General features: G+C 39.6%; 1 protein-coding gene across 1 annotated transcript in view; it reads right to left on the reverse strand.

Moving 5' to 3' along the window:
• The window catches only part of LOC109476608 (staphylococcal nuclease domain-containing protein 1-like), a 168,464-nt gene that overhangs the window by 10,299 nt on the left and 142,002 nt on the right, over window positions 1-16,163 (reverse strand). Inside the window, exons 18-20 of the mRNA XM_019777599.1 lie at window positions 8,413-8,601; window positions 4,040-4,172; window positions 1,608-1,731 (exon numbers count right to left, since the gene is read on the reverse strand). Coding sequence (XP_019633158.1) covers window positions 1,608-1,731; window positions 4,040-4,172; window positions 8,413-8,601 — 446 coding nt within the window. The remainder of the gene's footprint in view (window positions 1-1,607; window positions 1,732-4,039; window positions 4,173-8,412; window positions 8,602-16,163) is intronic.

Here is a 16,163-nt window from a genome sequence, read left to right on the forward strand (position 1 = left end):
TATAACTAATCTACATTGTCTACATGAAAGAAATAAAATATACCTACATGTATATGAACAAATTTCACAAAATTTTGCTAAATGGGGCTAGACAAGAAACTGCTGTATCAAGCTTTGTATGCATACAAAGTCCTGTTGGTAATCTTAGACCTTTTTGGTACCGAAAATTATCAATGATTGTCATGTAAGATGTTTGAGAAATCCAAGCCAGTCAGTCTTCCTTAGCAGGAGACAGGGTACAGTACAGCCTCCCAGGCACCTTTGAACCACAAATGGAGGAATCACACGTGCAAATCCACAGGTCATTCATCTTGAGGAAGGCCTAAGAATCCCACTCCATTTCCAGTTGTAACTGATACACGAAGTATGCTTTTACTCCCTAGACCTTTTTATGGTTAGTATACATACATAGTGGACATGACATCTGCCCATAGCTATACAAATGTAGGCATCACCATCTAAAACCATCATTATTCTTAGAAAGTTCCAAGCTTACTACTGAGGAGTGCATCATCTTTTTTATAGCATCAGGCTTCCTGAAAAGAAAGCTAGCATATGCCTAATTTTGGATGAATTCTGTTCCTGGTGAAATGTTAAAAAAATTAGAAAGGGGAAGAAAATGATAAAAACCTGCTGATGACAGCAAAAAAGCATTTTAAATCTTGGGTAAGATTATGGAATGCGTTCAAATGTCCTTACAATATGACGACAGCAATGGAGTTACATGTTGTAAGTCTTATATCGTCTCTTATTATGTCTTTGCTGTAATTTGGTCCCAAAAAAAAACCCAGACAGGAAAAAGGAAAACATTTCCTCAGTAGTGAAAGTTACAGAGCCACTTGTTCCAAATCATCAAACGGTATTTAATTGAACATTTTACTGACTTTATGTCTGGAATAAAGAGGCTCTGGTTTTATTCTATACCTGATCCATGGCTTCCGATGGCTTGGAAAAAAGGACCACGTGCGTCACAAGGTGCCCGTATTCTACCTTTACGGTAATGACCTTGAACGTTATGCCTTTCAATGTCGCAGACTTGGGAATGTGAGGGCTATATTGTCATGTTATACGCCGTGTTTGGGACTCGTAACTCTGCATTTACTGCATTGCGTCAGCCAAGCTGGAATGTACATGAGTCATACCGTCATAAAAGGTGCGACGGTGGGTGGAAATGAATATTCCCTTCTTTACTGTACCTCGAGGAATAACTGCATTTTGATGTATCGTTTGTTTCAACCTAACAAATCTGTGAAAAGGCACAACGAAATCTTTAACCTCCTTGCTGCATAACCCTGTAACTGCTACAGATTTGGTACCAAAACACGACTTCAGCACGGTGATGGTTAAGGAAGGATAAGCCTTGCCTATACACATGATACTCATCAAGGTGACGCATAAAAATGGTAAAAATCACCGTAATTCAGAATGCTTATATTTCACTGCCAGGTTGACTTTTGAATAAAGATAAACTTCAAAGATAAATGTTTTTATTACCCACAATCCTCCCCTCCCATTCATCTGTCAATCAAGCCAGCCATCCAGGCTGAGAGTAAACCTTCCGCCCGCCCGCCCACCGAGTCATTAATCCTTTTATCCCATTAACTCACCATTCTTCATCCACAAACTTGGCGGCACATAGGTCCCCCTTCCGGGGGGTGTAGGCGCCCTGGAGAGGGGGGGTGTCCGTCATCTCTGTACGCAGTTCTTCCATCATCTTCTCCAGATGGGGGCCTGCAGAGTCATTTAATCAGCAATCAGCAAAACATACATCCGATTCAATAATTTTCAAAAAACAATCTACCACTCCAAACATTAAACAGGAATTCGTAGACCTCATACCTACAAGAGCTTTCGTGAATGCTTCATTCCTGGCGGACATCTGCTACCGAAAAATTAAGACCATAGCATTTCCGGAGAAAGTATAATGTATACAAAAACTACAAAAGATACAAAGTTTTGTTGCAGTGCCAAGGACAGCCACCAGGAGGCCCATGGCCACATCACATTGACTTTGACCTTTGTCTTCCTAAGACCTGTGTCTTCATAAGACCTGTATACCTACATACCAAATATCATCACGATCCATAAAGGACTTTTTTAGTTGACCACAAGTATGCAGAAACACAAACAGACAAACAGATCCAAAACAATACGGTAAGTACACCATTTTTTATGCAGGTGACAAAATTCCCCCTACTGCTATTCTAAAGAAAGCTACTAGGTTTGGGATGCAACATGTAATAATAAAGTAGTCAAAAAGTCAAGGTCTAAAAGACATTGTGATGGGGAAGTAGACAAATTTTGCAAAGGGCTATACCAAGATACATGAAAGTGTAGGGGTGTTAACACAAACAGACAAACAGCCAAACAGATCCAAAACAATACGGTAAGTACACCATTTTTTATGCAGGTGACAAAATTCCCCCTACTGCTATTCTAAAGAAAGCTACTAGGTTTGGGATGCAATATGTAACAATAAAGTAGTCAAAAGGGTCAAGGTCTCAAAGACATTGTGATGGGGAAGTAGACAAATTTTGCAAGGGGCTATACCAAGATACATGAAAGTGTAGGGGTGTTAAGATGATGTTAATGATGTTGTCTATCTGGAACTAGTAAACACAAACTTCTAAAACAAAGTTATTTGGCAGAATTTTCGGAACAAATTTACCATTAAGTAAAACTTAGTAGACTAAGAGCCTGGGACTAAGTGTGGCTTGATCATTTTATGATACATGATATATAAAATATCCATTACCATAAAATCAGTCGTAAACCATTATTAGCTACAAAAAGCATAAAATATATGGAGGCGGTTCTTCATAAACACATTTACTTCATGTCCATGTGCTAAAGTAACTGTAACTTGATTATTATGCAATAAAAAGCAACATTTTTAACTGTATGATTTTATGGATTCCCCTCCATTGAAAGGGAAACATTTATGAGACATAACCGCTTTTACAACCTTAAAACTGAGTCAAAGGCTTTATTGATAAAAATACAATAACATAGCAAGGCTGTGATATCTGAAACTTAATAACGGAAAATTGATTGAAGATCTGGATGTGGAAAAGTGGCAAACATGAAATCAAAGATCTCATATAACTATGAAACATTTTGTGATTTTTTTGTTTTATTCATAATTGAGAACCATAAATCCAATCTAAATTGGTGGTTGCACAGCTAGGCAATTAAACTAATCCTCTAATGTTAATTGGTACTTTGTTCATCTCTAATCAGATTCAACAATTAATCAGATTTTCTTGGAAGAACAGACGATGAAAAGTTAAATGACAGTTCCAAGAACAAATTCCTCTGTGAGATATATGTATCTAGATATCTAGAGTTCCATTAAAGTTTATTTGTCTAATTATGCAAAACCATTCTGGCTCCAATTGAACATTCCTGGCAGTCTGTGGATCACACACCTGACAAAGGTTGATGAGATCAACCGAAAATTTATGGTCAGTTCCTTTTTTGTGTTGGGACAAAGTTTAAACTAGACAACGGTGTTAAAAAAAACAAATCAAACTCTACTACTGGATAACTAACATACTAGTCTATTAGATAACTTCGGGAAATTTTCTATTATTTATCCAGCAGTACAGCAGTAGAGTTTGATTTGTCTTTGAGTATTGTTTACCTGCATGGATGTCTAACTGTCATCAACGTATCTACAACTAACGGATTTTGATGCAACTTGAGACTGTATTTTAGTCTCAAGATGACACTATTTGTGGATTCAGCACCTAACATAGGGCATATCTGTCCTATTCCCCACTATAATACAAGGTTATGTACTCTTTACCCTTTATTTGTACCAACATGCCGGCATCACCGGAATAAACCAATTAAGGGGTTGTTTTCTTCGCAGAAACATATTTTTGGTTCCATGAATCGCCCACGACGCACACCTACCCTCTTATATATATGATTTGGAATCATGAGCCAACGTTTAGTAACTTAGTATTGCTAACTATGGATTCACCAACACAGATGAGCTTTCACTGGAATTCCCACATGAAGATTGTGTACTTACCAGTCTCCACGTGCTGTGCGTAGAACTTCATCTCCTCCCCGACCTCCGTCACCACCACGTCCTTGTAGCTGACATTGCGCTCTGACTCCTCCACTACCACAATGTCCTTGGGCTCCTCATAGTTAGCCCACATCTAAAGACAGTTACACACAAACGTTTAATCATCTCGTGTTGACTTAAGTTAATCTAATTAATATTTACTTCTTTGCATCAGACACATGGCCCTTATCTAACAAATACTGATGCAGAAAAATATGTAATAAGATGCTTTAAAAATATTTTTGTGTGCAACATGTTTATCTACTTTAAATAATAAAATCTAAAGCTGAAAGTTCATTTAAGTCGGTTGGTTCATGAATGGGGACAAAAAAAATTCAAGGCTTTTGGGCATTTATGACTCGAGATCTCATGTGTCCTTAAGGTCATGTGACCAAAGTAATGGGTCATTTTCCTTGATGAAGGCTGAGGTAAAAAGTTTTGTGTCGGTTCACAATCCCTAGTTTCTCACTCTTTTTGTGACAGAAATATAGAAGTAGTATATGGAGATATGATCAAATTTCAGTTTCCAAACTTTTTGTGTCGAGTGCATTTTATGGTCGGTTCAACGCACAAAATTGAATAGGACAGGACTGCACCTCAGGTCTCTCAAGGGACGACACTTATGAAAAGTGCTCGCCCACAAGGACCCCAGGTGCTCCGCTGACTACTTTCCTATGTGCCCTTTCACCCAACCCCTCTGGAATTTTGTCAACCGACGGCGCAGGTCCAATTTGAAGGATGGACTCAACTCAGAGTGACAGTGACTTCAGGAAGCAGGTGCATGACCTGGAACTGTGAAAACATCCACTTCTGGGACCCATCTAGACTGTGGCCAGGTTGAGATAGAGGCTATGTGTAGGTGTAGCTACGTTACAAAATGTATGTAGAGAAGTGTGCTATGCAGTAGAATTTCTGAGTACGATTGCAGAAAGGGGAAGCTGACCCTCGAGTGATACTTTTTGTCATTCGTTTTGTAATTACATTGTATTATATTTATTATTTTGTTATTCATAAACTGCCATCAATGAATAACATAATGTTTTTACCTTAAGTACAAGTGGCATAAGACCAGGCTCTGATAAATATGATACACTTCTTGACCTCTGACCTCCTCTTCAATTTTTGACCCTGATTGTGTTTGACCTTGGAACAGCTAAGACTTTGAGTTATGGACAATTATTTTATTTTGTAATATCAGATTTTACTTGTCGCTACTGAAAGTTGTCCAATTTTGTCTCCTGGCTGAATGTAACATGACTGTTGTCCTATATATGCTGCAAGCTTGGAAATCTATTACATACAAACAGAAGGGTCAACCCAGCCATCTTGTGATTAAATAAATAAAACTTGCGTGATGTGTCGTTCTCCTCAAACAATACAGGACCTCTACATTACGACCTATCGTAGAGGACGTGGCTAAATAAAACTAGGTAGTACTCATTTTCACCTGTCAAGTGACCAAATTGGTGTTAAGTGTCTTTTTTAATAGGTACAACATGTTGGGACCTGGCAGGGATTCGAACTCTGAACCTTTAGTTTTTAAGTCGACAACGCTAACCATAAGGCCACCATTCTATCCATGTTCACCACTTTTTGGGCTTCAGACGTGGATATCGATTCTCATATACTAATTACTGTGTCCTGTGAGCCCTGCATAGTTGTTCAATTACAAAACACGAAACTCTAGTAGTTAAATTCCTCATTTACGTCCAAATGTCGTTGTGCCCAAAAAACACCACGAGCTAGCAGTTTCTTCTTCACAAAAACAACTTTTTACACCCGTCGCGTATTCCCAGCCCGGCATCCTCCACACTTTAACACTCCGCAATAACCGTGCATTAAACTGATTCGATGTTAACTACAAGGTAACAAATTTCCAGGGCTGTTGCCGTCAGATGGTTCTACAGGTCCAATCTGCATGACTAACCACTATCTTACGGCCGTATTGCCGTAAACACCTCGCAAAGGACGGCCGTTTTCAGCCTGGTTTCCCTCGGCCCAGACCTGCCGGCTCCTGTCCTAAAAACCCCATCAACTGCCGCAATCAACTCACTCGTCCAGTTCACACAGCGTGGCCTAACTGTATTACACACTAACAGATTGGCGGGGGAGCTTTATCCACCGACACTTCAGACGCCGGAGCTGGATCAATCAAACTTTAACAAAGAAGTGTGCGGCCACGAGATTGGTAATCATAACTTCTGATGTCAACAAGGCGCTACTCGCTTGCCACGCTTAACAACGGCCAAGACGAGTGTGAAATTCTAATATCTCTTGACCTGTACAATTACAATTACATTACATGTAATGTACAGTTTGAATCAACTACTAGTATATCAAATATATCAACTATATCAAATAAATGCTTCTACTTTCTAGCTATTCTCATCCATTTACATGTATAGATCATTCACATGTATAGATCATATGAATCACAGTTCCATACATTAATGTCTCTATCATTTGTCATGACTACATGTAAGTTACACCCCTAATTACGTGACAATGTCATGAAGAAATCAGTAAGTTCAAAGTTTTTAGACTATACATTGTACGTATAGTTGAACAAAATTAACATCTTTAATGACTTTACCAAATTGTAACAATTAATTAATTATTATAGTGAATTCTATCGTTAAAGCTTTAAAAAATGGCATTACAGCAAGTTTCAAAATGCAACCATCGCAATCACTACAAAGCCTTATCCAGACAACAGATATAAAATCCCATTCATTCCTAAACATCAGCAGTTGCAGCATATCTACCAAAACACTCCACATAAATGTCACTGCAATCACTCCACAGCTAGTCTGACCTGTCTGCTGTGTTAATAAAGAACACGTCCTCAACTTAGGCTACAGTTAGTATTGGCACTTTCTGGGCCGGGTGCCGGGAAAAACATTTATCAAACTGTAACAATGACTTATGAATGGATCTTACGCCAAAAGAGGCTTACCTGACACAAATGTTATCGATTATGATATTCTAGGTTTTTTAAAAGATCAATTAATTATCAGTTAGATGCCATGATCTTTTTCCAAAGTGTTATAATTTCCCTGTCAAAACTTTGTGAAAAGTTTTTGTTAAGGCAACTTGCAACACTATATAGTTTTTACTCATTATTAAATTTTTAGTTCTACACAAAATGTAGCCACCAAAATTTTCCCTCTGAAGAATTTCAAAATGCTTTTAGCAGGAGAGAAAAGCCAAAACATTGTCTTTTTTCATCAACCTATTATGATGTGCATTTGGGTGAAGGCACAGCTGGCAATTAACACATTCCAACAAGTGTCGTCAGTCCTCCATTTTGACTGTACACTTTCTGAAGCACCACCAATCAACTCAGCTTGGAACTGACACGCAATGGGTGTAATTTTCTTGTAGGGTGTTTTTAATGTTAGCAATTGAACCTTCCAAAAACATAGTGTCTAGTAAATATAATTTATGGGCAACAACAGACAATAAAATAGATAGTGAGTGAGTGTCGCTTTTTAAGTAACAAAAAATTGACTAAATATCATGATGCTGTTTTCTTGTGAAGTTTCATAATCTAAGCATCATATAAGTTCATCTGAATTGGTAATTAAAATTGCATACTACATTGTATGATAAAAATAAAAATCTATTAGTCTTCATCAGCTATCTGCTCCGCGATTTCCCATGTGTGACATCAGCATTGGGTCGAATTTTGTCATAAGTCGGTAAACTACCGCCCCCCCCTGCTGTTGAGAGAAGGCTACTATGCAATGACCTTGGAGCAAACAAGATAGTTTGACCTTGATGATGATGATTGGTTTATTATTGAATACTCCCGCTATTCTGCCTGTCAATCTTTCCTACCGATGTGCTGTCAACCAGCTCTTTCAGGGCAAACAGATAAGGTCAAACCCACAGCTCAGTCACATATCTATTTGCTGTAGATAAGGCCACACCAATTTAATTTGTTGTTTCTCGGATTCGCCCTGTCCATTTTATTCTGATTTGCAAGAAAAAAAAGAAAAAAGATTTCAGGTTCTGAATCAACTGCAAAATTCTCGGTGAAAGACATATTTTGGCACCAACAGTTGAAGAAAGTCCTTTTCTTCCTAGTTGTTACAGTTTTTCAATGTAACAATGCAACTTCATTTCATTAAAAGTTCAAAATTATTGTTTGAAATATAAAACAGCCTGGTATGTTGACCTCATGGTTCATATCTAACATTTCCGGCCTTCATGGGGTGCCTTGGCCTGTTTTATTTTTTAATTTTTATTTCGCCCTGTCGCTTCATATTTTTTCTGACAAAATCCGAGAAACAACAAATTAAATTGGTGTGGCCTAAGAAGCGAAGTTTCACCTTGATCTTCTCCTTCTTGGCCTCCTCCTCGGCAGACACGAGATGGTGGTAGTACTGGCTGCGCTCGGCGGTGAAGTGGACCTTGGACAGACCTTCCTTCACCAGCGCCACAGACAGGTTAACTCCATCTACAAACAGCCAGCCGATGAAGTTCCCAGCCTTGTCGATGGCCTCAACTTCTACCTCCACCTGCAGGAAATAACAAAAAAATCTTCTTAGCAAAAGTACTTTTAAACTCTAGAGAAGTAACATTTGCAAAGCAAATGCATGATGTTTACCTTTGGACATGGTCTGCTCTGTTAATTTGTACTCAAACACATCCACATATATGTACTATGAGTATATGCTGACAGGAGTAGAGCAGACCATGAAATTGTAACATTATGTAACCCAACACCAGTCACCACGGTGGCAGACATCAACAAATCATGTCATTGGCCAGGTCAGAGGTTAGTGTTTGGAACAGAAGAGGAAGAAACTGAGTAAAAACAATATAAATACCTTTCCTTTAGGAAAATGAATTATTACATACAATTTTGTATGCATAATGATACAAAGTATGTTACTTGTTACATGTAGCTCATTGTTATTATTATTAATAACCTCTTCCCTCCTTTGGGCTTATGTAATACTGCACCAAACTTCTATTGCTTCCAGCATAACTCAGCAGGAAGAAAGTTAATGACAATCATAGGCCACGTTGCACATACTTAATAATATTCGTAATGACTGGGCAATACAATTTTATGCAAGGATTTGGGGACACAAAAATGACTCAAACACTAAAAAAATCAGCTTTATTGCAGAACAATAATTTAATTTTGTACAAGGTACGATGTGTGGCATCTACTGCAGCTATATAACAAGTTGAACAAGATTTGACATACAATGTAAGTATTTGACTAATGTTGCTTAAAAAGTCTACAATCATGTACACTAAGAAGTATGGGATGACAAAGATAAGCTTTTAGTTTTACAATCATTAGTGGAATTTCTAGTAGGCCATTTTTGAAATAAGGTCGTTGATGTAAAATGCGTGGGATGTAATATGTCAATACATATTTGGATTTGCTATTTGAATCCATTGAAAGAAATCACAGAACATGAAAGTCTTGTGTATAGTGAATAAGATTGCAGGTTAGATACCTTTAAACAATGTCTAAAGTTAGTTGTTCAAGCGCTAGGTGTAACAAGTCGATCGTTGTAATGTAGCCAGCTGCCACCGTGCCACGTGCCTGCGAAGCTGGTGTCTTACGCCAAAAGGCGGTTATACCGGCTACACAGATATAGTACTCCCGCCAATGATGATGATAGTCTGAAGTTCACAAGTTCCTGCCACGTGTCCGATCAATATGCATCTAACATCCCTCCAATAAAGACAGATGTACCTTTCTCCCATTTTCCAGTAATCTACGACCAGTCTCCGTACCGAGAAAACAATACACCGGAAACAACACTCACTGATGACCATCTGCGGTGAAAAATGACCAGCTAACCTCAAACATTGACCACTGATTGAAAACTTCAAACTCCCTCCATTAACCTACTTTTTGCGCTGAGCTTTTGAGTGGTCCTTTATGGTCCTCATTAATGAAGAAAAATCCATCCCCATCCTTTACAGTGGACCAATCCATTCCCAATAGCACCTGGGACGTGTCATGCCAATACGGGGGTGAGACAAATGTTACGTTGGGGTCAAAAACCTAACATTGAGTAAAAGAGAGCGTTCATTGAAATTGCACTATACAAGGCTATGCCAAAGCTTTGGTACAATAAATTCATTTAAATTCACACTTCAATTTTACGGTTGAAACAGCAAATTTTTGCTGGATTGATGTGTTTGTGGTTAGAGGTAAGTGCAAATATTTCAAATTGCCGGTTAGTTTTCTTAAATGCACAAGACTTTACCACCAAAATTGTTACGATGCAGCCTCCTAATGTGCCAGAAACAACAATAACCCATCCAAAAGCTTTTTTTCTGAAAAAAGGAAAAAGCCAGACCTCTTTCATATCAAAGTTTATGGAGGTTGATTAAATATCTATCATAGATGGGTCTTATCCAAAGTCTCCCAGGGCCTAACAATATGATACGTGGTCTGTATTATACATTTAAGTTCTCTGCCCAGAAACCCAGAAACTAAAGTTTTAATTCATACATATAAAGTATGAAACCATTACTACCTATAACTACATGTAAGTGACAGCTAGTCTTCTATGGGAGGATGACCCCTACAGCTAACATACATTGTAAACTTAAAGTCAGTGTGTCCTGAGAAAGTGTGACATACAGACTTTCCCCATGTGAGGAAGACCCTTTTGATGTGCTGTGACTGAGAATTCCCTGCACACAGGACACAACTCTCAGTTGCAAAACAAACATTTTCAGATCCAGTTACTTCCCAAGAACTATCATAGAATGGAATGCACTACCAGAACATCTAGTGACACAACTATCTGTCGACACATTCAAGACGGGGTTGGCCCTGCACCTGGGCCACCCCGTCCCACAGATGTATGTCGGGATTGCTAATTGCGGCCATTCACAAAATGCACAAATTTATGTTCGGTTTTGTTTTATTTTCATACACATTTTTCCTCACCGCACCCCACCGGCCGCAATAGCCGTGCACCCTGGGCGGGATGCCCTAGATAGGGCTTTGCCCAGTATTATATAGAACTAGAACTCAGAATGTTATCATGTTTCCCAAGACAAATAGCAGCATTGACCCAGATACACAGATGTAGGGCCGCGCGTCCGCGTGTGATCTATGACACAGCAATGTGCGAGATGTTCCTCCATCTGAAGCCATCAGGACAGGACGCATGTGTTTTTCACGTCGGGTAAATCCCGCCCTGAGGAGAGGTGTTAGAGGTGCCGCCTCGTCACGATGAGAGCGACCCGACCGTCGCTCGTCGGCCCGCACATTTGATGGATAAGGTCAGCAGGTCAATCAATACTAAATAACTGTGCCGTACTCTGCAGCCTCTATACAGTTGGACCTCAACGGAACACACGTCTAGACTAAACGAAACACACACACACACAAAGGAGAAGTAAGCAATTCTTAGAAAACACTCTACTTAGTAGCTGGTCAATTTGTGAAGAAACTCCACCAGGCCTTCCTACGGGGGTACGGATCGCAGAAAGGAAATAGTCAGTCCACGGGAGGGTTACTATCCTAAAGGCCAATGAACTCAATGTTGGCTAAACTCCACTGGCCAATTATTGTCCCTATTTGCCAAATTTTACTGTTTTTGATCCTGAGTTGTTAGTCTGGTGGAGACTTAAGACATTCTACAGTTACTGAAACGTCAATTCACTTAAGTTAGATAAATTGCTATTGTGGTCCTTAATGACCAAACACAAGATTTCTGAATAGGCATTGAATTTTTGAAACCCTGTCTGCATGGCACTAATAAATGAGAATGAAAACCATTTGAATAATCAATTCTTATGACTGCTAAATACACAGAGAAGAACTGTACTTTACAGCTTTAAATTTACAAAGTAACTCCTAGAAAAGACTACAATGCAAGTAATCCTACGAGTAACATTGTGCTAGTTTTAAGACGCGGCACAGGTATGATTTAATAACTATGGAGGATAATCTGATTTTCATAACACCATATGGTAGAGTTATGGGTTGATAATGAAGTGTTTTCTGGGTCAGTGGTGGCCTGATCAGGCCATGCCACATAATCCTGGGACATCTGTGCTGTATCTGATTACAGTAAAGGCTGACTAGGGACACAGCAGGGGCAAAACAAATGGTGACAGGCCGAAACCTCCAACAGTGGGGTCGTGTGGCGCAGTCGGTCGTGTGGCGCAGTCGGTCGTGTGGCGCAGTCGGTAGCGCGTTCGGCTCACACCCCAGAGGTTGTGGGTTCGAACCCTGCCCATGTCACCGATCTTGTGCCCTTGGGAAAGGCACTTTACACGACTTTCCTCACTTCACTCAGGTGAAAATGAGTACCTAGCTTCGGTTAGGGACGTCCCTCGGATAGGACGTTAAATGGAGGTCCCGTGTTTGGGAGAGCCACACCCCATGCACGTTAAAGAACCCACTACACTTATCGAAAAGAGTAGGGGATCTTCCCGGTGTGAGTGGTCCAAAACTTACAGTCCGGTCTTACGCAGCTTGTACATGTGCGCACATGTACAAAACTGGTGTGTTACGCCTGAAGGCGGTTTACCGGTTATGCGAAACAAACAAACAAACAAACAAACAAACAAACAAACAGTGGTCCTCTAGGGTTCTGCCCTCTTGTACCGGTAATGCATTGTTAGTCAAAGGGTATTTGAAAAATTCAGGAGGTACCATATGAAAGTGGAACCAAGCTATTGAAAAATTCAACGTCCAAAATTTTTATGTAGGAAGGCAGAATACACTCCATATGTAATAAGAGAAAAGTGAACATTGGGAATACGAACTTAGAAAAGGATTGTATCATGAATGGAGCTTGCAGTTGTAACTTGAATGCACAAACAAGTTAAAAGTAAAGACATAGGCCTAAGCCATTATAAGGCCTAGGAAAAAATGTTGTCTTTCCAGTTTCCTGACCAACCTTAGCAAAAACCCGCCGACCCTAGCCTTTTTTTTATCGACCGCTGGTAAGGCTATAAAATTTTTGATCTGACACCTGAATTTCAAGCCCTCAAAGGTCATTTAACCCATTTTCAGATCGTTTATTTTTTCTTCAGTAAATCGGGTGAAATATTTGTCTGCAAGAAACAGGTGGACGAGTCCATAAGACAGTCTCAATGTTTTGTTAAACTTTATTTGTCGGATTAGATTGACCGAAATCTATAAAAAAAAAACTAAAAACAAAAGAAAATCCCTACCTATCAACCCTAGTGCTTTCAGGACTGACACAGGAAACACAACATTAATTTTACTACGCCTGACTGGTCTGCCTAACTCCAAGGTACTTGTAAACTACATATTTTCTGATGGCTTTTTACCGTACATGAGTGGAATTATATAAACTCACGTCACGCCTGTTCCAGCAGGGTATATCACCTGAATGCCAAGGACTTCAGAAGAGTTGTGTGGATGTACAACAGCAGGATTGAGCAACATGGGAGGACATATGAGTAGGGATTTACTGATGTTGAAGCAGCGCACAAAATGGACGAATCAATCAACTGTGTATTACTACAGAACCAACAAAGTCAGGGACGTTTGCATGGCATGTGGGCAAATGTAACTTCAGTAGTCAAATGTCGACGACTAAGCTTGGCCGGTCATGTAATACGTAGTGAAGAACCAGCCAGTAGGCTTCTACTCTGGAACCCTGATACCTGTAAGAGAAGAGTTGGACGCCCAAACATAACAGTTAAGAAACTTATTGAAACTGAAACTGGCTTGGAGGGACATGAACTTTTCTCAGTGATGTATGACAGACAGTTGTGGCGAACTAACTTTGTATGCTCCACCTCTACGGAGGATGAATGATGATGATGATGATGTGGGCAAAGCCTTGGAATAAAAGACACAACACGAAATGAACCATCACAAGCACGACAACGGCAAAGCTGGGATTTTGCAACCCTACCATTTACAAACAAAATGCATAAAATACATCTATCCCCATTGCTTGTAGGCCGAGGTGAAAAATAAATGGTTCTTGAGAGCTTTCTGCAATCACATTCGTCATGGGTTGTTATACAATTTTGATGTTTTAGGATTTTCTGTGACAGAACCAACCACTGGTGAGGATCTAAAACACCATTTCAGTAACAAGACAGTTGATATTTTATTGAACATACCAAGCATGCCCTCAGTTTGCAACTAAACGACCAGCTCTTACCCGGATAGCAGCAGCACCAAAATCAGCACCATGGACAGGGACATGTTTCTAACTTCTCTTTCAGGAGAAAACTGTTACAGCTGACTCAGGACTATCCTGTTTCTTTTTACTGTTCATGATAGGCAATGAATACCCCCACGTTGTGAAAATCTGTATACTCCAATGTCAAGGACCTTTACAGAGCTTTGTGGACAGGAGGATGGAGTGATATGGGACGTAGAAATGGACAGTTTATTGATTTTCAAACAGCACACAATAGGGACAAATTAATCAACAAATTACAGGGGTTATAGACCATTCTGACTTCAGGAAATGTCTGTTATGTGCAAGCAAAACTACATTTGTGTATAGGAGGGCTTGAAATCCTTTTTATGGCATACCTTCACTGGTGTAGGTACATTGTAAATTACCTGCACTGGACAAGTTTTACCTGGCAACAGACATCTTTGCCCATCTTCAGAATGTTGACCACTGTCAGAGGGCAACAATTACTTTTTCTTCCAAAATCAGGTGAAAAATAATGCGCATGCTGATGTCATCCATACAAATTACTTGCTGTGGCCTTATTCTCTTTTCCCAGAACAATGTCTGTACTGCACAGATATAACATAGGCTCTTGATTCCATAGCCTACTAATATAGTTTGCAAGACAAGACTCTATGGCCATAGAGACAAGCCTGTTTCTCCCATGACCATTCTGTAGGCTGGCTAAAATGCATCATAACCAAGGGGGAGATAATACTTCTCAGATCCACTAATCCCCAGTAATCCTGCCATGTATCTAACAGTAACGTGAGTGCCATAGCTTAGGGGGAGATACAGCAGCTTGGAGATTTATGTTGGACAAGACATATTTCGTCTGCTTGACGTCTGGGCAGGATTTTCGCTATGAGAAATGGCCAGATGAAATGCCATGCTTCAAAAATGATGTACATTATGCTGAGTTGGCTTCAAAAGCCAATAAATTTGTCACCATATGCAAATAATAATCTGCATGTATCAATATTTGTCCCTACCTAATTCGTTACATTTTACGACAGGACTTTCCCATTGTTTAATGTTATTGATTTTTGGAGTCTTCAGAACAATAGACTGGTCCAGAATGTCCATCACAATCAGCAGTTTGACCAATGAGAGAACAACAATTAGCAGTTTGACCAATGAGAGAACAACAATTAGCAGTTTGACCAATGAGAGAACAACAATCAGCAGTTTGACCAATGAGAGAACAACAATCAGCAGTTTGACCAATGAGAGAGTGGCTGCATGTATTTCAAATATTTCCCTTTGTATGTTTCATTTTAAATTTCTACACTTTGACAGAGGTGAACTATCCCCTTTTTTTGTCAGGAATATTGTCCCCCCTCCCCACTTTAAAGGCATCCGATGAGATTTCAGGTTGCCAAACTGGATTTCCAAGTCAATTTTCGGGTCATTATATTAATGTAGTAAGTAGCTTCAACCCTATTCCTTAGCATACTGATGTCTGTGAGGCAAAAATGTGATGCTGCTGACAGAAAACAGTTGCTTGTTTTGTATGGAAGGCTGGTTCTAGCTATTTATGGGTGGTACCCAAAAATAAAGAGACTCTTCACATACCGGTAGTTTGTTTTGGGGTTACTTCAAACGCTTCAAGGGTATAAAATGATGACAAAGAGGTGGTAACAAATAGCAGTAAATGTCAATATCAGACAGATTTTATATTTTTTTGTTTTGCCACCCTAAAATTGCATTGGATGCCTTTAAGAAACATGACTTATATGTAACGTTATAACGTTACCCATCAAATCAATAGGTAGCCCTTGGGTCACCCTGGGTGAATGGCTTCAGTGCGGTCTGGCCAATACCAACAGCCCAGTATAATACACACACAGCCAATGGGGGATAAATGATGACCTGTTATGCAATGTTCCAAGGACAGACCCTCATCTAATTTGGGA

Source organism: Branchiostoma belcheri, unplaced genomic scaffold (assembly GCF_001625305.1).
Source record: "Branchiostoma belcheri isolate BF01 breed outbred unplaced genomic scaffold, Haploidv18h27 scaffold38, whole genome shotgun sequence".
NCBI lineage: Eukaryota > Metazoa > Chordata > Leptocardii > Amphioxiformes > Branchiostomatidae > Branchiostoma > Branchiostoma belcheri.